This window comes from Suncus etruscus, chromosome 4 (genome assembly GCF_024139225.1).
Source record: "Suncus etruscus isolate mSunEtr1 chromosome 4, mSunEtr1.pri.cur, whole genome shotgun sequence".
NCBI classification, from domain to species: Eukaryota; Metazoa; Chordata; class Mammalia; order Eulipotyphla; family Soricidae; genus Suncus; species Suncus etruscus.
This window is the reverse complement of record NC_064851.1, coordinates 19752777-19779331: the sequence shown is the minus strand read 5'-3', so window position 1 is coordinate 19779331 and position 26555 is coordinate 19752777. Positions and strand designations below refer to the sequence as shown.

Below are 26555 nucleotides of genomic sequence, written 5' to 3'. Positions count from 1 at the left end.
CACTATCTTGGGGCCTCTCAGCAACTGCAACTACTGGGTCATCCCTTTGCAAATAGCTTCTTGCAAATACCCACAGACCTGTGACCTGCCAGGGAATTCCCAGAAGATGCATTTCCTATGCCTCCCCAGGTAGAGAAATGTCAGCGCCCAGAGAGTTTGGGGCCCTGGTATCTTAACTGGAACATAGATAAACACTGGTCTGCAATCAACCATGAGAGAGGAGGTGGGTTAAGCGTGACTTGTTCTTTACCCTCCGAGGGAAGGCCCCAGCGGCAGGCCTGGGAGAAACAGAGGTAAATAAAACCAAAGGGAAACGAGGTGCGTCCTTGAACTCCTCCGCACCCCCATCCCTGGGCCTGGCAGCGATTTATGGCTCCGATAATCCTTCTTCAGAGCTTTCTCTGGGCGTGTGCGCCTGTGTGGGGTGCGGGTGTATTTTCCTAGTAATAAAACCCTCAGTCCCAGCGAATAAATTTGAGAAGACAGTTTTACCGACAGATTTTTTTCCTCCTTTGTATAATAAAAAAAATGGAGTGAAATTTGAGATGGGATGATAAGGGCTGCCGCATTTTAGGGGGAGATAAAAAGGCTGCACCTGAAGGGAGGCGCAGCTGTGAAACAAACTGCGGTAGGGCCCTCGCTGCAAGGTCTCAGAAGGCAATTCCCGAAGCCTCTTGCTAGGAAGGAGCTAGGAGGCAAATGAGGGTATGTGGGACAAAGGGGAGGTGGGAACTCTGATGTTGCAGCCAGAGATTGGCCAAGTGCCTGTGATGGGACCTGAGTGGAACCCAACTGCCTCTCCAAGCCTCACTTTTCCCATCTACAAAGTGGGGAGATTGTGGTTGACTTGCTTCCTTTCTGGAACACTTCAAGTGGACTCCCCAGTTTTGGATCTATAGGCATGACGGGATAGATGGTTTTGGAGGTTATCCCAATGTCTCACAGCAAGGATCCCACACCTCTAGCATCTGCCAGCTAAATGCCAATGTGGTCCATCATCCCAACTGCCCAAGATATAGATATAGATATCCTATATATATATATATATATCCTATATATCTCTATTATATCCCAGGGGTGGATATACATATATATACATATATATACATACATATATATATGCACTCACTCCCATCCTCTTTGAGGACCCCAACTCTTTTGAAGCATTTCCTACCCCTTCCTCCTTCCTCCACTCTGCTTCTCCTGTGCATGTGGGGCAGCTGGCCCAGCACGTGCTGCAGAGAGAGACATGAGAGCCTGAGGATGCAATGTTTTCCCTCCCACCCAGCTGTTTACACACACACATATGCATATATACACATATGCACACACTCACACACACACATCCTTTGCATGCAGCCACAGAGAGGGTCAGAGTGCCTGTGTGAGCTCTGGACTCAGGCAGATCCCCCAGGGAAAGAAAAGCAAGCTTATTGGAAGTCTCACCACTGGTGCTATATCTCTTGGGCCTAATGGTTCTAACCTGTTGATTCCCCGACCTTTGTTGCTGTGGCTGGGGTGGAGCTGGGCTGCCCTTACTCAGTTAGGATGCTGGTGTGTGCTGTCTGCAAGCAGCTGTGGTTCTTCTGTACATTCTGGTGGTGGCATTTGCTAAAGGCCCGGATGGAGCTCTCACAAGTGTGTGCTGGGGTTCACACTCAGTGCAGGCTCACACCTGGTTTGTAGTGCTCTCACCTGGCTGGGCCCTAGAGATTACAGTGTTTGTGGTAGCACTGGGGTGGGTGGGGAGGGGGGGGCACCAGGTACCAAATTCCTTGGATCGTGCTGGCCATGTGGGGGGGAGCACGTGTGTGGGAGTCCAGGTACCCAGTCCTGGACTTTAAACTTATATGACGAGTGCTTTAGCCATGGAGTCATCCCCTAGACCCCATCTCTTTCCTCTCTATAAAGCCAGAAGTCTGGGATGGGCACCCCTTAGATGCCCTCAGTGCCTGCCAGACAGCCAGTGCTCAATATGCAAACGTTGTAGCCTTCAAACCAGTCCCTTAGGCCAGGCCATACAGATGTGATACAAGTCAGCTTGGGTCCAGATGTGCCCAGAGAAACCCAGGTGCACCTAAGCCCCCATTCAAGCCCTGAGTTTCAATTCTGCCAGCAGTGCCCCGGGATGTGGGGGAGCACCCCACCCCTGCAGCCCTTCGGAGAGAAACCCAGTCCCTGGCCCCCTCCCTCCCAGCCCCCTCTCCCCTGCCTGTGCCACACAGAGCCACAGGGAGTTAATTCCACTTCTCCAGGCCCAGGCATGAGGCCTCCCCGTCGCAGGCTGTTAGCGCGGAGCCCAGCTGAGTGGCGAGAGGCTGCAAGCTCCCAGTCTATAATAGAGTTGCTGAGACAAGCGGAAAACTGCAGCCGAGTAAACAGATAAATAATTGAAACAGTGACAACACATACCTTGCTGCTTTGTGGAGTAACACTTTCATTAGCGGGAGGCAGCCCAGATGTGGGTGGCTGTCGGGGAGGGCTGCAGCTGGGAGCGCTGGACGCTTGGGTCTGGCATTTCCTCAGCTGTGAACAGCTGGGCACCTGGGCAGCCTTTGTCTTCTAGATTTGACATTATTGTCTTTTCCTGAGCACCCCTGCCTTCTCTGGGCTGCCTTTTTTTTTTTTTTTTTTTTTTGGAGAACCAGGGTCCCCATGACTTCCTAGGAGCCTGTCCCTTCTATTGGGGCATCCTCCCCTTAAGAAGAGAGAGCTTGCATGCAGAAACCCAGCATAGCCCCAGCCACCTTGCCTTTGGGGAGTTGAATTTCTCTGCCTATCTTTCAGGCTCAAAGTGACTGTTTCTTGATCAGCTGTACTGTCTCATCTCCTTCCTTTCTACTGCGGACACTCATCACAGTCCCTTTCACTGAGGTCACTTTGCTCTTTCTACCCCAGGACCTTTGCTCCTGCTCTCATCTCGGCCCTAATGCCTTCCCACCTTTTTGCCTGGATAATTCCTATTGCTACCACAGAAGACAAGTTAGATGTTGCTTCCCCAGGAAGCCCTCTCTGACTACCCTATACCCAGGTGGAAAGCTGTCTTCCTTCGTGGCTTCCCTGCCATTCCAGAACTTAGGACTTTGCAGGAGATCTGAGAAAGTATGCAGTCTCTCCCCATAAGGTCTTTGCAATCGTGTCAGCTCCTGGCCTCAAGCTCTCCCATTTTCTACCTCTGTCCATCTTGCTCCCTCATCACTTCCTTTCTGTGAGATGCAGGAACTCTGTTCTGCTTGTCAGTTCTGGAAGGCTGAGCAGTGGGACCACAGATGCGAGACCTCCTGGTACATGGAAAGGAGCCAGAGAGAGGTGCCCACCTAGGCAGAGGTCCTTGGGAGTCACTGCAGTGCAGAGCTCAGCAAGGACATCTTCATGGAAGCTAGACATCTCCTGATGCTATGATGCAATGGGGGCAATGGGATTCCAGTCCATTGGAAGGAAGGAGCAACAGGTCGGGCTGGGAACTCACGCAGGCTCTCTACTCTGCTGCAGGTGACAGACGGTGGCACTATCAAGCAGAAGATTTTCACATTCGATGCCATGTTCTCCACCAACTACTCACACATGGAGAACTATCGCAAGCGTGAGGACCTGGTGTACCAGTCTACTGTGAGGTGAGGCTCGGGGCCCCACGCAGGGTGCATGTCTTCAGCCTTCACCTGCACCCCACTGTGCTCCTGGAAGGCTGTCTTGAACCAGAGGGCAGAGATGGAAATGGATTCTGTCCCCTAGGGGCGCCTTTTAGGAGGGCACCTTTTGGAGACAGAAGCAGGTCTGGTCACAGTTCTGCCATCTGCCCTCAGGTCTAGCCAACCCAGCCAGCTCCTTCAATGGTCCTAGTGAGTTTTCCAGACCCAGAGAGGGTGAGTAATGTGCCTAAGGTCACACAGTCAGGAGGGAAAGTGTGGATGTGGACTGGATCTACCAGTCTCAGAGATAGGAGCAATGCTCAACCATTCCCCAAGGGGCTCCAGAGGGACCTGGATCTTAAAAAACTAATTCTAACAATAGGAGCCCACGTTGGAGCCGTAGCCGTGAGGAAAGGGAGAATACCAGGGATGGAAAATTGCCATGTTTCCTTCTCTTTTTGAGAAGACTCTGGATTCTGCCTTTTTGTTTGTTTTTTGGGGCCACACTCAGAGACACTGAAGGGTAACTCCTTGCTCTGCACTCAGAAACCGCACCTGACTCAGGGGACCATATGGGATGCCAGGGATCAAACTGCAGTCTATCCTGGGTCAGCCTCGTGCAAGGCAAACTCCCTACCACTGCACTATCGTTCTGGCCCCTGGATTCTGCTTTATTAAGAAGGGGCTCTCATGGAGGTGCTTGGCAAGCCCTGTGCATGGTGCTGGGGAGAGAAACCAGGACTTCACACATGAGCTTTATCACTTGAGTCACTTCTGGGTCCTAGTGAAATTCAAAGAAGCAGACCCCAGTTCAGATCCTGCTGTGCCCTAAGTTTGAGGTGTCCATGAGCCTATACAGTCCTACCATGTGCTCCCTTAGTCTTGTTTTATTATCTGTCTCATGGAGCTATGTGCCCCATGGCATCTCCCTTTGTTCACCAGAGAAACTCCTCACCATCCTTCAGAGCTGCACTCAAACAGGTCCTCTGAGGAGATCTCCTTAGATGCCCATTACCCCAGCAAGACTGCCACCCAAAGTGGCGTGATTGTGATTCTGGCAGCATCTTCCCAGAAATCGAGTATCTTGGTTCTTTGGCGAGGAGCATTTCCAGTGCAGTGAGTGCACAGGCAATGTATACATACATATACACACAGGTGTATACACATGCACAGGTGTGCTTGCTATCTCATGCTGCCCAACCAGACAATTTGTTTGTCCTGTTCCCAGGCAGCAGCCTGGTCCACCTTAAAGCATAGGGTGAGATGAGATGCTGTAGCAGGTGCAGTCTGTCTCTAGGACCGTGCCTTCTCTCTCTCCTTTCTCACGGACTTCATGTGACTGAGGGCCCCAAGATGGAGTGGGGCGCTTGTTCTCCCTGAAATCTTGGAATGCATGATCTAGTCCTCCCGAGTCACCCTCAGTGCCTTCCCTCAGCCTGAGTTTCCTATTGGGTACAATGAGAAACTAGGGCAGGTGGGAGTCACCAAGTACAGCCTTTTCCATTGAGGTAAGGCAACAGGTGCCACTTTCTGAAGGGCAGGAATGTGTGCCCCCCCAAAACATATCCAGGCCCCCTCCTCTCTGCAGCTCGGACCCAGCAACCTTACAGTGAGTAGGAATCTGGTGAGAATCTACTAGAAGGGGGTCCCTAGATGCTTTTGTTCCTGTTGATGATTCCTCCTGTGCCCTAGAAAGACTGGGGTGCCTTAAAAGATGAAAACTAAAGCAATTCAGTTGCAATCAAGATGAAAGAGGAGGTAAAAATTCATTTTGGAGAAGAAAATAACTGTCCTGGGGATCACAGATAATTTTTCAGGTAGTGAACATACAGTCTCCCAGAAACCTACCTTATTCATCATATTGGATCCCAGTTACCATGATGGCAGAGAAACCCCCAAATCCTAGTCCAGGCTCTTCTGGGGAAAAAAAAAAACCTTGGCTCTGATTTCTAGCCATGAAATCCAAACACTCCAGAACATCAGAACCCTCATCTCTGGGCACATCTGAGCACCCAGAGTTCTGTCTTGGCATCATGGACCTGTATTCAGATCCCACCTAATTATTTTCACCAGATGAACTAGGCCAAAGGCATCATGTCTCTACTGGTTCCTTCCCCCCTCTACATAGCCTTAGGACCAGGGGTTTAGTGTGATTGTGGGATTTCATGAGCTTTGGAATTCACCATTGCAATTGCGTCAGTGGCTCACAGGTTGGATGCAAAGCCAGCTTTTGCCTTTCTTTCTTCAGGGAGTGTGAGGGGGGGGTGGAAACAGAAAGAGAAAGAGAGACAGAGAGAGTAGTAAGAGAGAGGAGTAAGAGAGGGGGAAGGAGAGGAGAGAGAGGAAGGGAGGGAGAGAGAAGAAAAAGGGAGGGAGGAAGGGAGAAAAGGGAGAGAGAGAAAGGGAGAGAGAGAAGAAAGAGGGAGGAAAGGAGGGAGGAATGGAGAAAAGGGGAGAGAGAGAAAGAGATGAGTACAGTAGTGCGACCTGAAATGTCTCTACAAGTGAATTCCAGAAAGAACATTCCAGAAAGCACAGTGTCTGGGTGCAGCATGTTTGCTGCCATCACCCAACAAGCCCTCCTTTCAGCAGCATAAAATGAGACGCCAAGAAACTGGCCTTTTCCAAACCTCATCAAACCTCCACTTTTTCTCCCTTGATTGCCACTGAAAACCTGGTAAATGTTATTTTCCAGTGTGGCTATTTTCCTTAGCTCTGTTTTATACACAAGACCCAAGTTCCTCCAGACCTGGCCTAAAAGCCCTGCTAAAGAAAGGATTTGAGCCGGCTCAGATACCAGCCATCACCACAAGCACCCCACACTGTTGCTGTTACCTCCTTTTTACGGAGGACACCAGGCTCAGAGATGGATAGACTTGCCAAGGTCACACAGCAGCACCATCTATTGGCTGGTGAGCCCTTCTCCTCCGTGAGCCTGCCCCAGTCAGAGTGACTCCCCCAAACAGAGAGCAATAGGGGACAGGTGAGAAGGTGAGACTACAGAGGACAGGAAGAAAGAGGCAGCCCCTCTGGGGGTCTTAGGGATCGGGTCAGGTGCGGGGAAACCCTCCAGTGCCGGAGGAGGGTTCCCTCATGCCACCTCTTCCCCTGGCCAGTCCTGTGCCCCATTAGGGCAGGCGGCAGGCATGCATTTACATATAAATGAAGATATTTACAAATTAATGCATCTCAAGTAGAGAGGGTCCCCAGCTCCACAGCTGTCTGAGAGCCTTCCCTTCAGCTGGGAGACTGGGAGAGAATGAGGCTGAGATTAGCCAGAAGGGGCCAAGAGCAATTTCCAAGGACTTCCAGTGCTTTTCGTGCTGGTGGCGGGGTTCCCCGAGGGAGAGAACTCAGGTGGGGTGATGAGACGTCTACCCAAGCGTCCCCAAAGGTGGGGGAAACTGATGGCAGATGCGATCTACTCACTCCATATCCTTGATAACCCTGTGCGCCTCATTGTTCCACCCATCCAGTGCCAGAATCTTTCAAAGGTCTTTTTAGTCTTGAGCCTCAGAATCCAGAATTCTAGCTTGGGTTTGGCAATCACTTCAGGGATGTCATTGAGCACCTTGCAGGAGCCTGAGGAGGTGCAAAGTGATTGGGGTGTGGGTGGGGGGCTGTCTAGCAGAGGAACAAGAATGAGCTTTGCATTCTGTGGAAGAGGAAGTAAGAATAAAATTAAATGCATCTTCCATAAGACAAAAGGATGGAATAGCATGCACCCTTTTCTGCACCTCACCTCCAGTCCTCTCTCAGTCTGATGGAAGATTCGCACTCTGCTCTTTGTTCTGGATCGAGACAGCAGATTATATATATATTTTATATATATATATGTCCCTTATCGAGACCATGTTCCCCAGCCATCCACAGCTGTGCCTGTGTGGCTGCTCCACCTACACCCACCCTCAGTTCTTCATTTCTTTCCACTTTTTGGGTGATGCTTCAAAGTCTGGTGTGGCTGAACCTCTTCCCTGTGAGGAGCAAGATGTGGGGGCAGCTCTGCCTACCTGTTCATCCCATGCTTCCCCTCTCATGCCTGCTCAGTCCCCTGCTCATGCCCAGGGCAAAATCCTGCTGATTCTCTGTAGAATGTAGCTGCCCTCTAGAGGTAGGGATGAGTCTTAAGGAACTTCATCTGCCCCTGCCCCAAGTCTGTGCCTTCATTTTCCAGAAACCTTCTGCTGTCCCATCTAGTCAGGATCCTCTGAGAAGTACTATTTAGGACTCACAGACACTAACTTTATGGGAGTAGGGCATGTTTATATTTCAGGCGTTTCATGTTTTTCCATCTCTGGTCCATCTCTGTTGGCTGAGGTTCAACTGACATGTCGCTTCCTCCAGGAAATAAGTCCTGATTGTCCATAAGGGTCAGATCTCCCGAATTTCTGCTACACACACAGGAGATGGGACATTTGCCTTGTATGTATGAGGCTCTGAGTTCAACCCCTGGGTCCACAAAAAAAAGAATAAATGAGTGAACTGAAGGTGGAAATGTACAGTATATGATGTGGTTTGTGAATGATGGAAGAAATGGATGGAGAGGGATGCGGAGAATGAGAGTGCCTGGGGAATTCCCTTGGGAGATAATATCTAAGCAGAGATTTAAAGGATAAACAGAAGCCCAGCAGGGCCAGAGCCATGCTCAGTGGTGGAGCAACAGGTCCAGTATCCTCAGGGCCCAGAGATTTGATCTCCAACTCTGTCTATCCAGAATGCCAGCACTGCTGGGTATGTTCCCAGGGGTTCTTGAGCACCATCAACCCAAGCAAAACCAAAAGCTCTGCAGCAAATGACCCTGGGCCACCACCTCAACGCAGCCCTGCTGATATTCTCTATAATAAACAAAAAGTTCAGCAAATAAGGTCTAGAGGACAGAGGGGGCATTCCAGGCAGCAGGCAGAGCAGGTGCAAAGGGCCTGAGGTGACAGAGCTCAGTTTGATCTAGGCACTACCAGAGCAACAGCACATGGGCTGAATCCAGGAATCTGTAGGCAAACCAGCAGTGGCATGCAGCACCCTGGAGGCCACAGAAAGCTGTGGCTACTGTGAGAGGGCTTTGCAAAGCTCCTTCTGGTTGCCTAATGGCAGGGGAGAGGCACCTGGAAGGAATATAAAGCTTCTCTTACCTTAAGAGACACCCCAGGGGTTGGGAGAGAGCTCTTGGCCCCACTCCTGTCCTGGAGGTGGACTTGGGAGCACAGGCAGGAGTAGATACCCTCGGAACCAGCTTTCTCTGTTGTGGCAGGACAGTCTAATTCCCAAGCTCCTAGAGTCTGTATCCCCCCCCCTCCAAAAAAACACCTAATTGAGGACAGCTGGGTGGGTGGGGTGTCGCCTGGGGACCTGGAGGAGAACATGGACACAGCTACATCTTCCTAATTCCTATTAATCAGGAGGAGGGAGCCGGGGGGAGAAATCTCGACAATGAATAAAGAGCTGGCGGATGAAGGGCCAGGGAAGAAATGCCACTTCCTTTATTACCTTGAGACGCATCGGTTCCCGCACCCCACAGCGCTGATGGAGCATTTGCTGAGTTCAAGGCACAAAGCGGGGAGCACAGTGCCCCAAAGGGGCCACATCCCATCGCTCCTGACGCCTAGGAGTTCAAGTCTGATCTCCCCCCCCCCCTTGCTACCCCCACCGCTAGCCCCGAAGCTTCTCCAAGGCTCCATTGCTTTTCTTTTTCATCTCAGCAGCCCCACAACCTACTTGGCATTTAGAACAGAACAATAAATATTTGTAGAATGAAAGGAAAGAAAAGGGAGATAAAACATGGAGATAAATAGCTAACAATTCAAGTAATAAAGTGATAGCTGTCATTGGAAGGCTCTGGATATAAAGCCGGGCTGAATCAGAGGGAGACACAGGGAAGTCAGGGAGAAGGGGACTTTTGAAGTGCCCCAGGGGCGTGCACAGATTTTTTTAGACAAAGAGGACCCCAGAGCAGTTTCTTGCTGAGCAAAGGGTACTGTGTAGGCAAGGGTCTGGAGGTGGACACAACTGAAACCAAAACAAACCAGCCCCCCTGTGGGCAGACAGCAGTTCTTGGAGTCTATTTTTTGTTTTGTTTTGTTTTTATGCGGGGTCATACCCAGCAGCGCTCAGGGATTACTCCTGACTCTACACTCAGAAATCACTCCTGGTAGGCTCGGGGGACCATATGAGATGCCAGGATTCAAACCACCGACCTTCTGCATGCAAGGCAAATGCCCTACCTCCATGCTCTCTCCACCCCCCTGGAGTCTATTTTTATGAAGAAATGATGCTAATTTTTATTTATGTTTGGTTTTTTAAGCCACATCAGGTGCTCAAGGCTTCTTTCTGGCTCTGTGTTCAGGGATTATTCCTGGGAAACCTCCGAGTACTCTATGAGATATGGGGATTGCATCTGAGCCAGCTGTGTGGGAAGTAAGGCTGTACTGTCACCCATCCTTTGGTTCTTAAACAGATGCATTAATAGCTGTTTCCCAGTGGAGAGAGGGTTGGTCCTCTTTCTAAAGTTTATCTGTTGTGTTTTCTGCAGTTTCATTCAGATTATTCTCCTGCCCTTCCCCTCCGTTTTGCAAAAACCAGGGATCACACTGGTAGGGTTGGTGTACAATGGGAGGGTGGGGAGGTTACACTTAATTGCAGCATGGAGGGGAGGGACTTGGTGGCAGTGAGATGTTGTTGGAGGTAGAACTCACACACACACACACACACACACACACACACACACACACACACACACGAACCTTATCCTAGCTCTGCCATTTCATTTATTTATGTGCAGGTCAACTCCTTCTTCACTTCTCTTGCTGTTCTGAATTCCATTAGCTCCCTTCTCTCTCTCTCTTTCTCTCTCTCTCTCTTTCTCTCTCTCTCTCTTTCTCTCTCTCTCTCTCTCTCTCTCTCTCTCTCTCTCTCTCTCTCTCTCTCTCTCTCTCTCTCTCTCTCTCCCTCTCTCCCGCTCTCTCTTTGTCCCACCACATTTGCTCCCAAATACCCGCAACATGTTCTATTTGTGCATGAAATGATCACTTATTTGTTCATTTGTCCGACCCTTCAACAGGCACATGTGGAAGACTTCTCCGTGGCAGGACTTGCGTTGGTATCAGGGAGAATGTAGAGCCTGTCTCAGGAACATTGGATTCTCAAGTTATATGGGCCCTAAATTCACTCTAAATCCCTTTTCCTTTCTCCCATCCTAGCTCATCCAGGAATGCCAGAGAGCCAAGGACATTGTCAGAACCCTGAGCCCTTTCCCACACTTTACTCAGAATATATTCTGCTTGTTAGCATCAGAAACGAACACCCCAAACCTTTTATTTTAACCCCAAGTGGAAGGCCACCCGCCACCCCACCCTAGAGCCATGACAAGATTTGAGAAGCAAGGGCTGCAGCTCTGCTGCCAGCCACTAGGGGAATTTTCATCTGAGCTCCTGCTTTGAGTCACTGCAGGCCACATCAACAAGGAAACAGCCCCCCAACCCCATGACCACACCACAGCTGGATGTTGCTGTAAACTACTAGTTCCTTGGCCTTTCCAGGAAGCTGTTGAATTCTAGTATATTGGAGCAGGGCTAGATAATGTCTTTGAAAAAAGCTTACAGGTAAACATGTTGGCAGCCAGCAAGCTTTGGAAAGCTCTGCACTGCACAACAGCTTCCATCTGCTCCAATATGCAGATTCAGGCAAAGAATTCTACCGGAAACTGCAGGGCACAGAAAGGTCCAGTTGCAGCTGGCATGAGTGAGGGACCCAAAGTAGCCCTAAGGCTCCTGGTTCCCCCTTTTTAGGCTGAACCAGCCAATGACCGTGGTGGTGGAGGTTATCACAGGCAATGACTAGCTCTGGAGCCCGTCTCCCATAGAAAGTGAGAGGTACTCCAGGCCTGGAACTTTTACCACCAAGACTTGCTGATCCTCAATTCTGAACCTCCACCCCAGCTAGGGAGGAAAAGGTGAATCCTAAGCCAAATCCTGAGCAGTATTCTGTAGGATTTTATTTCTCAGTCCCCTCTACCCAATAATACTTCAAGATAAGCACCCTCCATTCTTCAGCTTAAATCCACAGCTCTTGAGTTCAAAGCCCAAGACCTCCATAAAGACTCCAACAACCCACCAGTATTGGAGGAGGCCATGAGCCCATGAGCTGCCTAGGTTGGTGGGGCTGCCTCCTCTCCACTGCCCAACTGGTGGAATAAACAGGTTATCTAAATACGGGGTTTTCACTTCTAGCACTCTTTAGAATTTGTCCCCATCTGTCATCAGGGTTTGTCTGAATTGTCACCCCATGGAGCACAGATTCCACAATCATGGGATCCTATGGGATAATTGAGGATGCAGAAGAACAGAGTGGGGAACCACTTGTCTGAGGTCACATGGCTTATACAAGAAGAAGCCTGAGTTCGCATCAGGCATAGAAGCCTGATAGAGTTCTCAGGGTTCCATAGGGTTCCCAGGCTATGGAGAGCAAATGTATCCCACAAGTAGCCCCATTGAGTAATCATCCTATGCCCAAACCAGTGCCAGTCACTGAAAATCTGGTAACCTATTTGGTTCTGTGACCTCTGTCTGCCTTATCTCACACACATACATACACATACACATATACCACTCATACATGCATGCTATGGCCTGGGGTGCTCCAGGCCCCAGGTAGGTAGCTGCCAGCATCTGTTACTACCTTAAAAATAGCCCATGCATGGGAGTTCCAGACCCAGGAGGCCAAAGGATGCCAGTTCTTGGCTCCAGAGATAGGACTCAACCCAAAATACAGGTTCCTTTCCCACCTCTGCAGGAGGTATCAATTCCATTGATCCATGGAATCAATTTGACCTGATATGCTTGTACGGCTCTGACCTATGTCCATTGTGTAGGACACCTTTGCTTGTTTCCACTCTCCTTGCTCAAGCCCCTCCTTGCCCCCTCTGACTCTCAGTCACACACCTACCACTCCTTGGGGAACCCTGTCTGTGTCTGACTCTCTGGAGTCCAGCATAGCCTCCAAGTGTGACGCCAATGCCCCAGTTAGCATGACCTTCCTTGGCCCATATCTGATCCTGGCTGCACTACTTCAAGCTTTCTGTGTATTAAACTAAAGCTCTGTCCTGCCCTTTGAATCTGTCATTCACATGAACCCACTGTTGTTGGAGGAGGCCATGAGCTGCCTAGGTTGGTGGGGCCGCCTCCGCTTTGCTGCCCAGTGTGGCCATCACTATCTCAGGCTGATCCTCAGAAGGTTCTGGAAGGCTGGTCATTGTCTCCTTCCTCATGTTTATCTGCAAAGGCTGCCCCCTTTTACTTTTGATCTTGCCCTTCAAGCTTCCCCTGAGTGGAAGGTTTTCCTTTTGTGGCATGATATTCTTTGTCTCTCCCCTTCCGTCCCCCACTTCCCATGGGGACTTTTGTCTTCTACTCTGATTCTCCTCTCCCCATGCTTCCTTTTATTTTGTCTTCAACAAGCCCAGAATCGCCCCCCCAAAACTACCCAGCCTTACATCCTGGAGATCCAGGCATCAAGGGACATTTTGCTCTGCTTGGGTCTTGGGTTAGAGGAGACTTAAGAGTGGAGTCACAGCTGCCATTAGCATCCCTTTCATTACCGCACCTTCACTTCCCATTTCTCTATTTGCCCCTTATTTCCATAAAGAAGCCTCCTCTTTGGCTCCAGAACCAGCCAGGCTTTCTAAAACCCTGGGGAACGATATGCTTGTGAAGCTGTCTGCTGCCCTCTGGTGCTGTGCAGGGGTATCACAACTAGGGGGTCCCATTGGGGGTAGCCCCCTCAAGAATAGAGAGCCTCCTTTCTTCGTCTCCAGGGTTTCAGCACCCCGCACAGGGTCTCCATAGAGACTTGAGGGTTGGTAATAAATGAGCTGACAGTGAATCCAAATGTGGCATTATCATTTCAAATAGTCAGCAGAACGGACCTCATTCGTCATCTGGGCTCACCCTGGCAGCACTACTGGAAAGCAGATCTCAGGCCCTTTTTATGGGGTCTCATTTCATCCTGAGAGGGGAAGTGATTTGAGGACCTCCCTAATGAATGTGCTCTGGCCCTCATGTGGATGGCATGGAGGGGTGGTTTTTAGGAAGGAGCTTCCCTCCTTTGGGAATATTGTGCCTGTCACCTGAAACTCTGCTGCAGAGATAGTGTCTTTGCCCATGGCCATGCCTTGCACTCTGGGAGGTCCCCCAGGATGGGGTAGGGAGGAGCTACTGATGGCCTGGTCCAGGTACCAGACATGACTGAAACCATCTCTCACTTACACAGGGCCTTGCCCTGGGCATTCCTATGGTTGAAAGAAAATATTTCATGGAACCAGAGAGCTAGTACCTTGGGTAGAGCTCTTGCCTTGCATATGGCATATCTGAGTTTGATCTCCAGAACCCCATATAATCCCTGAGCCCCACCAGGAGTGATTCCAGAGTACAGTTCTAAGTAACCTTGAGCACCACTAGGTGTAGACCCCAAAACAAAACTAACAAAACAAAAAAACTTTTTGTTGTCTATGCCACCAGGTGGGGATGGAATTAGAATTGATTTTCTGGGAGCTCTGTTGGCACTTTAGGGAAAGGTGGGGTTGCAGAACTGGGTATTTCAGTAGAGGACATGCATAGGACAATGCCGGGCACTATTGTGAGGTGACAGTGACAGCCCATGCAGAGAGTGTGTGGCACAAGAGAGAATCCAGGTGAGACCCTCACTCAGGGAGCACTCTGAACTTGGCTTCAGATTAGATGCTGTGTAACAAAACTGATTTACCTGTGGGTATGCCTGGGGCCTGAGAGTCATTTCCATTTTGTGAATCTCCAGTGAAACTGGTATGGGTTCTGGGGTCAGGGTCCTCCTTGGCTAGATCTGGGGTTGGGGTGTTTAGAAACTCCCAGGATTCCCAGGCCAAACCCCAGTCAATAGGAGCCAAACTCTACAACGATGTGACATTGGGAGACATGGACATCTGGTCAGTTTGTCTTTTATTGAAGCCTCTGATGTAGTTCTGGAGGCAAATTGGAGGACCTCTGTGCTAGAACTTTCTGGGCCACTAAGGAGTTTCGATGATCATCAAAGGTGTGATTAAAAGTCATTGTAGTTGACCTGTTTTCTATTTTTGCGTTGTTACTTCTTTGTTTAGTAAGGAATTAGGGTGAGGGTCTGGGCCATGGTGAGGAGAAGCAGGGAGGGGATAGGAGAAGAATTTTGGAGCAGAGCTGACAGGACTTACTGAAGGTCCAAAGAAGGTGAACATCAGAAAAGAAGCGCTGACAGTGGTATATGGGCCATGACCTCAGCACTTAGGGAGGGGACACAATATTAGGTAGAGGGGATTCCTTCCTGGGGTGGGAGAGACTGCTGGGGCTGGGTTGGGTAGGTCTAGGACAGAATTCATGAGTTCTGCTTGGACTAGGTGAGACATGGCTCTTAGTCACTCTGACAAAGACAACAATTGGGCAGATGGACTCAGAGGGTTGTGAGTAGTTGTGGTCACATAGACAAAGAGAGGTACCACCAACACAAATGTCACTTCAAGCCAGTCATCTCTCAGACTCAGGGTACATCAACCAACAGCCTTTGAGCAGCACCCAAGCTAGCATCCTGTTTCTCTTGTTAATACAACCAAGGCCAAAGACTGGGTGATTTCTCTAGAATCACACAGCAATTCTGTTGTGGAAACAGCACTCAGCTCTACTCCAAGAGAGCAGTCGTTTCTGTTTCTGAGAGCTTATACCATTTCCCCTGCTTGACACACAGCCGATGGATGGAACTGTTGGGAAAGCAAATTTATGTATCTGCATTAGGAAAACTAAAGGTGTTAGAAATCATCTAAGTACATGCCTTTTTGCGTGAGCACATGCAGACACTCACAGAACATAGTATCTTTTTCCTCCTAAGTGAAAAATCAGTAATGGGGCTGTCAGCTTTATTACTAATTACACTACTGCTTTATGGCTGGTATTAAAAAAATTGAAGGCTAAAAATGTCCGGGAAAGACTTAATTTAGTAAACAGTTCAGAACAAAGTATTTATCGCCGTGGTATTTTCTTCGCATTAGAATTTGCTCCGGGTGATTCGAACTTCCTCTTTAATATACTATTGCAGTCTAATAAAGTCCCCAGGTTCAGGGAGACTCTTCTATGCTTCAAGAGGTAATTGTTTCAGGAGATGAAGATTGGGTAGGATTGATGGTGAGTGTGGAGCCTGAGGGTCCTAGAAAAACACAGCTGGGAAAGGGCAGGAGATAGGAGTGCCTTGCTGAGCACAAGACAGCTCTCAGCAATGAATGAATGGAGGAATGGGGTGAGTAATTGAGAGAAAGCATGGGTGGAGGAAAGAATGGATGGATGATAGAGTGGATGAATAAATGGAGATGAATTACTAATTTAAGAACTGGGTAAATGAAAGAATTAATGGCAGCAAAAATGAATCAATGGATAAATGGATGAATAATGAAGGGATGAATATATGAATAAACAAGGGATAGTTGGATAAAGGATTGAATGAATGGATGGATATATGAATGAACGAAAGATGGGTAGATAGAGGATTGAGTGGATGGATATATGAATGAAGAGGGGTCACGCATTCCCTCTCCAGTACTACACACATCTATGCTCTGGAGATCACATCATTGCAGTACTAGGCAATCTGTATAGCACAGATGCTGAGTCTGTCTTCTGTGCTTGTGGTCAGCCCAAAGGCCTGAACTCATGGCCTCAGGCTTCCAAGCAGGCTCTTGGAGCCACTGAACCATCTCCTGAGCCCTTACACTCAGAACTTGGAGCAGACATCAAACTGAATGAGAGCAACTGGATAACCAAACCTTAAGAAAGGTTAAGACATGCTGCCTGCAAGGGTGCAACAGGGAAGGAATTTCTGTGGCTCAGCGGGTGCTTGTCCTTTGTTGGGGCCCCAGTGAGAGGGACCTTCTCTGTTCTGTAGACTCTGAGTCCCTCTCCCGCCATTCCCCAATGCTTTCAGTACAGTTTCTAAGAAAGAGGAGGAACTCACATAGGATCTATCTGGGGGTCTGCTGCGCTATACTATCATTTTGGCAGCCTCCTCAGGGTTGCAGGCACACTAGTAATCCTAGGCAAACAAATAGTAGCAAGCTCTTTCTCAAATTGGCTACTTGTCCAGCCCATGTGCTTTACAGGTCAGATTTCAACTGTGGAGAAGACAAACCTGTTGGTCACATTCTACAGATGGAAAAACTGAGGTTGAGATGTTTGCTGGCCCTTGATCTTAAACATCAGGCAAGAGTTTGAATCCAAACAGCCTGTAGCCAGGGACCCTTCTCCCCTAGGTCCTACCACCTCCTTCTAGCCCTGACCTGGAAGTACATTCATGAGTTTGGATTTTGCATGAATGACATGGAGTCAACAGCATGAAAGTCTCTTGCACACAGGTGATGGGGGAGTTGAGTCCTCATGTACCCTGCCTGGGTCATTTTGCCTGGGGCCATGCTAAGGCTTGCTCTTTTCAACCTTCTCAGAATACTAAAGAAGTGGCTATGTAGGATGGCTGGTGGTCTGAGAGAGTAAATACCGGAAGGGAAGGAGCTGATGAGAAGGAGGAGCCTGTAGAGTGAGTTAATAAGGAGAGGCTAGCAGGGGTGGGGGAGGCAGCTGGGCTGACTGTGTCTCTGCACCATTAGCTCTCCCTGCTCTGTTTCCCCCTCGCTTGATAGACTGCAGGGCCAGCCCATGAAATGAAGGCTGTGAGAGGCGCATGGAGGCCCTGCCAGCTGCTCTAGCTGCTGATAGTCCAGGGGGGCCACTGATTCATCATAAACCCTCCTTAGATGCTGCTAAATGCCCCCATCTTGCCAAGGACTGCAAGCACGTCATTCTCTGCTTAGCCACTCTCCATCCCCTGCCCCCAGAGGCCAACTATGCCAAAGCTAGGGTCCTTTGAGATGGCTGAAACTTAACCTCAGGGGCCCTGTCCATATTCTTTCCTTTCTCATTAAAGTATAACTATAACATACATGTTGTAAAGTGCTCACACCACAGAGTCCAGCTCAGGGGTCCTTACACATACGCGTGCACGCGCGCGCACACACACACACACACACACACACACACACACACACCCTAGAGCTAACCCCACACCCAACTGAAGCAAGGAGGCTTGCTTCAGCCCATGCTGAAGGACCCACAAGTCTGATGACTTACTCAACTTAGGCCAGTTTAGCCTGTCCTTGCTCTGTCCCTCTGTGGGGGTCGTACTTGCTATGGTCAGCTTCTTTCTCAGCATGGCACCCGGGAGAACAGGCTGTGTGGCTGCATGGGAAGGTGGTCCATGCTTGATTGTTCGAGGGTGTGGATATACTAGAGATTATTCAATCATTCTCTTGTGAAGGGACTGGAGCTTGTTGCTTCCAGTTTGAAGTCATCCCAAGTACAGTAACTTTGATTTTGATGGTCTACATTTTACTATAGGCTTTATGCTTGGAGTCACCTTAGAGGTACTTGGGGGACTGTAGGCAGTGTCCAGGACTGAATTGGGTGGGCCAGATACAAGTCAAGGGCCTTTCCTGAACTATCTCTTCTGTCTACTTGCTTTAAATGTGAGCACTCATTTCCCTTGCATGCATCCTGAGGGAAAAATCATTGGAAACATTTGGGGGCTTTTATTTATGTTTGAGGGCCACATCCAACCATGCTTATGGGGTACTCCAGCTCTGTGCTTAGGAATTAAACCTGAGCGTACTTGGAGGGGCCATAGGAATGCTGGGGATCAAAGATACAAAGCAAAAACCCTATCTGCTGTACTATCTCTACAGCCCCTCATTGAAACAATTTGTGGGCAAGTGTTCAGTGCTGGGAGCAGCTGCCCATCTAAGTTTGTTAGGGCTGCCATGACAAAATACCACAAATTGGGCGGCTTAAAACCCAGGCAATGCATTCTCTCATTCTTTTGGAGTCTGGCCATCTGAAAAGAGATTGTCTGAGGCATGCTTTTTCTGATGCTCTGGGGAAAACCATTTCTTTTTTTTGACTAGAGTCTGCTGGGCTCCCCAGCTCACACCACCACTGCCTCTGCCTCCATCTTCCCTGACTTCTCTCTGAAGGCTCATGTCACTGGGTCCAAATTTTCTCCTTCATTTCAGGACATTGTTCCTGGCATGGGCACCCACATGGGTCCAGAGTGATCTCAACTGTCTCTGTACAGACCCTGTTTCTCAATAAGGCCAAGGTCACAAGAACTGGCAAGGGAGACCAAGACTTTTTAATATCTTTTTTGTGGAGGACACAATTCAACCCACACTCCTATCGCTCTATTTTCCAAAGTGTTTTTCTCCCTTCTTCCCTTCATGTCCCTCCCCTCGCCCTACAAGGTGTGAATGTCTGATTCTGGGGTCGTCCATGCTTGAAAGTGTTTGGGGCCATCAGTGCCTGTCTGCAATGCTGGAATAGAAGGAATCGGGGAGAGGACTGAGAGTATGTTTGCAGGAAAGTTAGGAGACTCAAAGGTTTAATGCAGGAGAAAGGAGACTTGTCTATGCTGGCAGCTCTTATAGAGCTTCATAAATTCCTGGTCTCAAGGGACCCCATTTGTAACCCTTCCCCCAACATCCTGTTTTTTTAAATTCTCCTTTTGATATATAAAAGCCAACCTAGAATACAGAGTCTTCCTCCATCCTGGTGTGTGGGGTTCTGGATAATAAAGAAAAAGTCTGGCTTTGTGTGTGTGTGTGTGTGTGTGTGTGTGTGTGTGTGTGTGTGTGTGTGAGAGAGAGAGAGAGAGAGAGAGAGAGAGAGAGAGAGAGAGAGAGAGAGAGAGAGCACATGGCAGATAGGCAGCACTTGGCAAAGACTGCACATGGCAGAAGAAGGCCATGAGGAATAAATCAAGATGACTCACCCATCCGGAGAGATAGCATGGACGTAAGGCGTTTGCCTTACATGCAGAAGGACGGTGGTTCGAATCCCAGCATCCCATATGGTCCCCAGAGCCTGCCAGGAGCGATTTCTGAGCATAGAGCCAGGAGCAACCCCTGAGCGCTGCCAGGTGTGACCCAAAAACCAAAACAAAACAAAAAAAAAAGATGACTCACACATATAGTTCACTATTCTGGAGGTTCATGGTCTGAAATGGTCTGGAATGATCTGGTTCTCCTGCAGGAGAACTAGAAGTGTCTGTGGAGGCTTTTTTTTTTTTTTGCTTTGCTTTTTGGGTCACACCTGGCAGTGCTCAGGGGTTACTCCTGGCTCTAGGCTCAGAAATCACCCCTGGCAGGTACAGGGGACCATATGGGACGCCAGGATTTGAACCACCGTCCTTCTGCATGAAAGGCAAATGCCTTACCTCCATGCTATCTCTCCGACCCCATCTGTGGAGGCTTTTATTTTCTCCTGAGGGCCTTCAGAGAGCTTTACCTTCAATGATGCCTTCACTCTGGCCTCAGCCTCTAGCCTTAACATCTGCCTCTGATTCTCTGCCCCTCTTAGTCTGTTCTTCTAAGGACCCATGTACTGCCCTGGGCCCCCACTACTCTAGTAGGGTCTCCCCATCTAATCCTTCATCACAAAACAGAGTCCATGTGGAGGTATTCTCCCTTCCTTCCCCTGTGGCTCCAGCTCCTTGCTGGGATCTGGGGTACAGGTTAGTTGAGGATTTCAGTGTGAGGTCCTTGTGAACCAGGTCTTCCTCCCCACCCATGTTGCCACTACCTGGCCCCAGACCTGACATGCTGAGAGCATTTGTAAGATACTAGTAGACCCACTGGGTGGGATCCCCCAAAAACTGCCCTGGAGTAAGAGCAAGGAGGGAGCAGCCTTACTCCTGAGGAAGAATCAAGGTGCTCAGCAGGCCAGAGCCCAGTGAAAGGTTTTGGTGGGATACTCTCCAACTTGGGACCCTGTGCTAAAGCTGAAACATATGTAGGTTCCTGTGGATAGGGGTGACATAGCAGAGTCCCTGTGGAGCCACAACCCTGGGGATTTGATTCCAGTGCAGCCACCCATTGTTTGTAGGCAAGCTACTGCCTCTCTATGCCTCAGTCTTCCTAGCTCTGAAACAGAGATGCAGGGGACAGACACACCTATTTTGAGAGTGCTTGGAAAGGCAAATGGCTTAGCAAAGCTCTGATAGGTAGCACACTGCCCATGAGATAGGAGTCAGTTGTTGGGGAGTAAGGAGTAGGTGTTGACCTTTGTCATATCCCTGAACTAGTGGCAGGCTCCAGTGAGGGAGATAGTTGTAAAGAACTCCCTGGCCACCTGGGGAGTCTCAGTGGTTGTAATATTGGTGGGATTTTTTGTTTGTTTGCTTTTGTTTTTTGGAGGTTCATACCAAGAGGTTCTCAGAAATCCCTCCTGGGGATTCGGGAAACCATTTGGGATATTAGAAGGCAAGTGTCCTCCCAGCTGTACCATCACTGCAGCCCATCTCAATGCATGGATAGGATTATTGGCCCCATTTTACAGATGAGAAAACCAAAGTCTGGGCAGGCAAAATCCTTGAATCCACACAACTAGAAAGCAAAGGAGTGAGTGTTTGAAACCAGTGAATGCTGTGAAACTCCACTGCCTCTGTGCTTACAGCTGCAGTGCCCAGACTTCCAGAACTCAGCCCTGAGTCTTTCTGGAAGATTTGGAGACAACTTCAAAGCAGTAGTCTCTCCTCTGATCACAATCCTCTTGGAAAGACCTGCATATTTGATTGACTCTGATCAAATTAGGCCCATGTTGTGTATAACTTTCTATATTCACCATAAAGCTGATAAACTAATAAATTAGACAGAATGAAAATATCATCGGGCAAGACTGTGCACTAAAGCATGGCTGTAATTACTCTCACGGCCTGGGCCAATTTCTCAAATTTCACCTTGGCCAAGTTTCCTCAGCTCACCGTCTCCCTAATAAGGCATAACTCACTCTATAAACATTAAATTGACTTATTTATTTTAAATTACAGTGGAACTGAAAACCACCTTGATAAACCTATTCTCATGCATCTGCCTTCCTCATGAAAAGAGGCCAAGGTGTGTTTGTTGTATATATGTATGTGTGTGTGTTTTTTTAAACAAAGAAAATATCTCTGGCAGCCTCTTCCTCCTCCAGCCCTGCCAGCCTGCCTTGTCTCTCGTCATGATTCCAACATGAGAGATCTGAGTCCTTTCCCTGGAGGTGGGTCACGGTCGTCTTTTTGTGTAAAGCTGATTTGTGGCTAATTAATAATAATCACAAAGTGGTTATGAGCATTCAGTGTGTGTAGAACTGCCGTGAGGGGGTGAATCCTCAGACCCAGGCATTTCTTGAATCCTGATGAAAATAAGCCTTCAAGGGCTGTCCTGATGAGTTCCACTCTGTAACAGTAAAATCAGAAAACAGAGAGAAATAATTGGTCTGAGATCACAGAGAATGACAGGAGGCCAAGTTTGAATATGTTTAGTAGGGGTCTAAGGCCAAAGTCTGGGCCCTTAACACTGTACTGTCCTACTGTCCATCCAGGCCAGATTTAGGATTGCAGCTGAGAATCCCCACAAGCAGACATTTTCTAGGCCATGAGGGGCTCTCTGCCATCTGGGAGTACCCTATAGATCACTTCCTAGGAAAGTGTCTCCTGGCTTTCTAGGAAAATTTGGTCAGGACAACCACCCTCACTCCAACTATCAACTTGAATAAATACATTGAATGTCTCATGAAACAATTCACTTTACTAATCTAATATATGTGTATGTATCAAGCTTATTTGGTTCCATTTATAGCTAGAGTGCTAGAAAGTAAGCTCTACAAGGAAGGGGTTTTGTCTGTCTTCTGCATTGTTGTCTGTGTAGTAATTATCACCTTATCTCACCTCTAGCAATTATCACTGAATATTACATGGTAGAAATTCAATGTATCAATGAATCAATGAATCGATGGATGGATGGTTAAGTGGATGGATGGATGGATGGACGGATGGATGGATGGATGGATGAGTGAACTGATGGATTAATAGATGGATTGATGGTGGAAGAGTGAATAGATGGATTGATAGATTGATGATTAGATGGATGGATGGAGGGATGGATTTCTGGGTGGGTGAATACATGGGTATATAAATGCTTGGATGATGGATGATAGCTGTATGTATAAATGGAAATATATAAAGTTGGAAATATGAGTGATAGAGATATTGTTGGATGGATGAATTGATGAATAACCAAAATAGTGGGTGGATGTATGGATGGACAAACAAATGGGAGGGGTTGGTTAATGAGGTTCTCTGAAGAAGCCTCCATCTAATGTGTGATAAAGAAGTCAATGTTTGATATGTTGGAAACACAAAGCCATAATAGCATGCTCCAGTGCATGAATTCCCACTTACCTCCAGGCTCATTTTCTGAAAGGCAGAGCTCCTGATGGGAAACCAAGACCCAAAGTCAGCCTATGGCAGAGGCCATTTGGGGTCCTGATCTGTGCCACTCACCAGCCAGGCTTCTGCCAGATAATGATCAGAGCAGTGGGGGAATGCCTACCTTGGAGATCTGGGGCACTGTCCAAGCAGACTTGTCATTTGTTCCATCCTTCCCAGCATGGGGATGAATACTGCAAGGTCTGGGAATGAAGTGTCCTTTACCAGTGATAGGGATGATCCCCAATACCTTCCAGAAACACTGTTGTCTAACCCTTCCTGCCCCTTGCTCAGGAAGTTGAGAGTCCTACCCCTTCAAGTATCTTCAGTCCTCTCTCTGACCTTGTGTCCAAGGCTCTGTGTCTGCCTTGGACACTTTTCCTACTGCCTTAGGAATAAGCCTCTGAGATTCTATTGCCAAAATGAGTTTCTCCTAGAGTCCATATCCTTGAATCCTAGATAATACATCAACAGGATCTTGATGTACAGGTAACAGGAGAGTATTTGAGTGGGATCTTGGGTGTGTTCCTTAACTTCCTGATGACTTAGTTTCCTGTGTTGTAAAATAAAGAGCAGTATTGAATAGCTATGGCAGAGTTTGTAGGGAATTTGAGATGCTACTATTTAGAATGTGCCTAGAACAATGCCTCGCACTGGTAGGTGTTATGTAAAGCTACTATTCATACATTGGTATGAAGCCCTGTTCTAGAGGTCAGGCATGCCAGTGGACCTGTTTGATTCATAGTCTAACCTTAAAGGACAGAGATCATCCTTTGCTTCAAATTTTGAAAAACTGGTTGTATATCTTTGTATCTTCAGGCAGGTCATACAACTTCCCTGAGTATCCCTGTACTGTCCTTGTCCCTCTGAAGTTCAGTAAGACTTGAGTTGGAGCAGCTTGAGACAGGCACATCTTAGTGTCCAATGGTATTGCTCCTGCCAACTTCCCAAGCCCACACCTTGCCCCCCTCTGCCAGAGTCTATGAGTGGGAAAAACATTCCCTTTCCTTTCTTGCTGTTACCTTATCTTTACCATAGTCCTTATGGTTTTGGAGACATGAGCACAGAGAAGTTGAGCTACCTGTCCAAAGCTGTAGAACTTCCCAGTGTTATATCTGAGATTTCACCATAAGTCTGGTGAATGCTACCCATAAACTCTTGATTTCCACGTTCTACCCTAATCATAGGAGTTATTGTTTGTCTCTGAGAATTGGGACCTCTGAGTCTAAGAGTTCCAAGAGCCAAGCTAAAGTCACAAAAACCCAAAGCATTATTTCAAACTGAATTCTCAGGGTATAGCCTTCAGGATGCCAAGAGCAGTGTCTCCATGATCTCCTGGGCTCTTTATTAGCTCCATTTTCCTGGGACTTCCTTGTCCTTTCCTTCCCTTGACTCCACCATCCTTATGTAGTCTCTTAGATAAGCAGTGGAGAATCAATGACTGGAAGATAGTACAGATATCAATGTACATGATGAGAATCAAAATGAAAATTGAGGGACTAGAGAGACAGGAATATACCAACCTGGGTTCCATTTCCATCACCACAGGTGGTCCCTCAAGTACCACCAGAAGAAATTCCTAAAAACAGAGCCAGTGGATAGGATCTATAGCACTTGCCTTGCTTGTGACCAACCTGGGTTCAATCTTCAACATCTGGAAACTTGCTTGAGAAAAAATAAGTCAAGAATCATGTAGCCCCAACATCTCCGGCATCCATGCACTCACATGCATGCAATCATGAGCCTGGTGTATGCAGTGAGAAGGGTAATATATAAAATAAAGGATCTTTCTCAGAGCCAAGGATAACAGGAATTGGCAGTTCTTCCCAAGCCAGGGTTGAAGGCCACGCCACACCTCTTGTTGGTATTTCTGGGATAATTGTCATTGGCAGTGACATAGCTGTGAGCCTAAAAAGATCAGAACCTCCCTCCCAAACTCAAGGTAGGTGGATAGTTGCTCCCTTTCCTTTTCTCACCTTCCCGCAACCAAGAACCCGTCTCCTCCCCCAAGTTGGCAATTAGCAGAAAGAGCAGATGGTGGAAGTTTTGGTTGAAAGTGATGCGTCCATTACAATATCCAGGCTGCCAAAGCACTGTGCACACCTGAGGGCCTCTCGGCAATGATAAGGGTATTGTGTGTGCATGTGCATGTATGTGTGCATACTTAAGAGAGGGGGGTGCTGCTGTTTCTCTCCTCTGATACATGGTGTGGGGGGCGGTCTTGGGACAAATCTAAGATGTTCACTCTGGAGCTTGAAACCAGTGTGGTTGGAGTGGGGACTTACCCTTGCTTGGGGCTTCTACTTCACTCATCCCAGCAGAAACCACTTTGGATTTCTGGCAGCTCCTGCTCTCTCCCTGCCTCAGAAATCAGGTCTCCTAGGCCAAAGACAGTCAATGAGCAAATTCTCTTTGACTAACATAGACTGTTTTAATGAAAATGGGTTTTGTGAGGGTTTTTTTTTGGGGGGGGGGGCATACCCGGTTGTGCCCAGGGGTTAATCCTAGTTCTGTGCTCAGAAATCGCTCCAGGCAGGCTTGAGGGACCATATGGGATGCTGGCGATCAAATCTGGGTCCATCCCGGGTCAGCTGTGTGCAAGGCAAATGCCCTCCCTACCACCATGCTATCACTTCAGCCCCTGAACATGTTTTTTTTTTTTGGGGGGGGTGTCACACCGGGCATCGCTCAAGGGTTACTCCTGGCTCTGTGCTTAGAAATCACTCCTGGCAGGCATGGGGGACCATATGGGATGCCAGGATTCGAACCACCATCCTTTATTTTTTTCCTTTTTTATTTGAACATCTTGATTACATAAATGATTGTGATTAGGTTTCAGTCATGTAAAGAATACCCCCTTCACCAGTGCAACATTCCCACCACCAATGTCTCAAATCTCCCTCCATCCAACCCCACCCCCACCTGTACTCCAGACAGGCTTTCCAGTTCCCTCATTCATTTACTTGATTATGGTAGTTCTCTGTGTAGTTATTTCTATAGCTGTTCTCACCACTCTTTGTGGTGAGCTTCATGGAGTGAGCTGGTGTTCCAGCCCTCCTCTCATTGTCTCTGAGGATTGTTACAAAAATGACTTTTATTTTTTTTTAAAACCCATAGATGAGTGAAACTAATCTGTGTCTCTCTCTCTCCCTCTGACTTATTTCACTCAGCATGATAGATTCCATGTACATCCATGTATAGGAAAATTTCATGACTTCATCTCTCCTGACGGCTGCATAATATTCCATTGTGTATATGTACCACAGTTTCTTTAGCCATTTGTCTGTGGAAGGGCATCTTGGTTGTTTCCAGAGCCTGGCTATTGTGAATAGTGCTGCAATAAATATAGGTGTGAGGAAGGGGTTTTTGTATTGTATTCTTGTGTTCTTAGGGTATATCCCTAGGAGTGGAATAGCTGGGTCGAATGGGAGCTCAATTTCCAGTTTTTGGGGGAATCTCCATATTGCTTTCCATAGAGGCTGTACTAGACGAGTAGTGGATAAAAGTTCCTTTCTCTCCACATCCCCGCCAGCACTGATTGTTCTCATTCTTTGTGATGTGCGCCAATTTCTGCGGTGTGAGGTGGTATCTCAT

The 26555-nt window shown here is 48.2% G+C and overlaps 1 protein-coding gene across 1 annotated transcript in view; it reads left to right on the top strand.

The window, feature by feature from the left end:
• Positions 1-26555, top strand: part of IGSF21 (immunoglobin superfamily member 21) — a 256770-nt gene that overhangs the window by 161578 nt on the left and 68637 nt on the right. The window contains exon 3 of the mRNA XM_049772040.1: positions 3493-3614. Within this exon, the coding sequence (XP_049627997.1) occupies positions 3493-3614 (122 nt within the window). The remainder of the gene's footprint in view (positions 1-3492; positions 3615-26555) is intronic.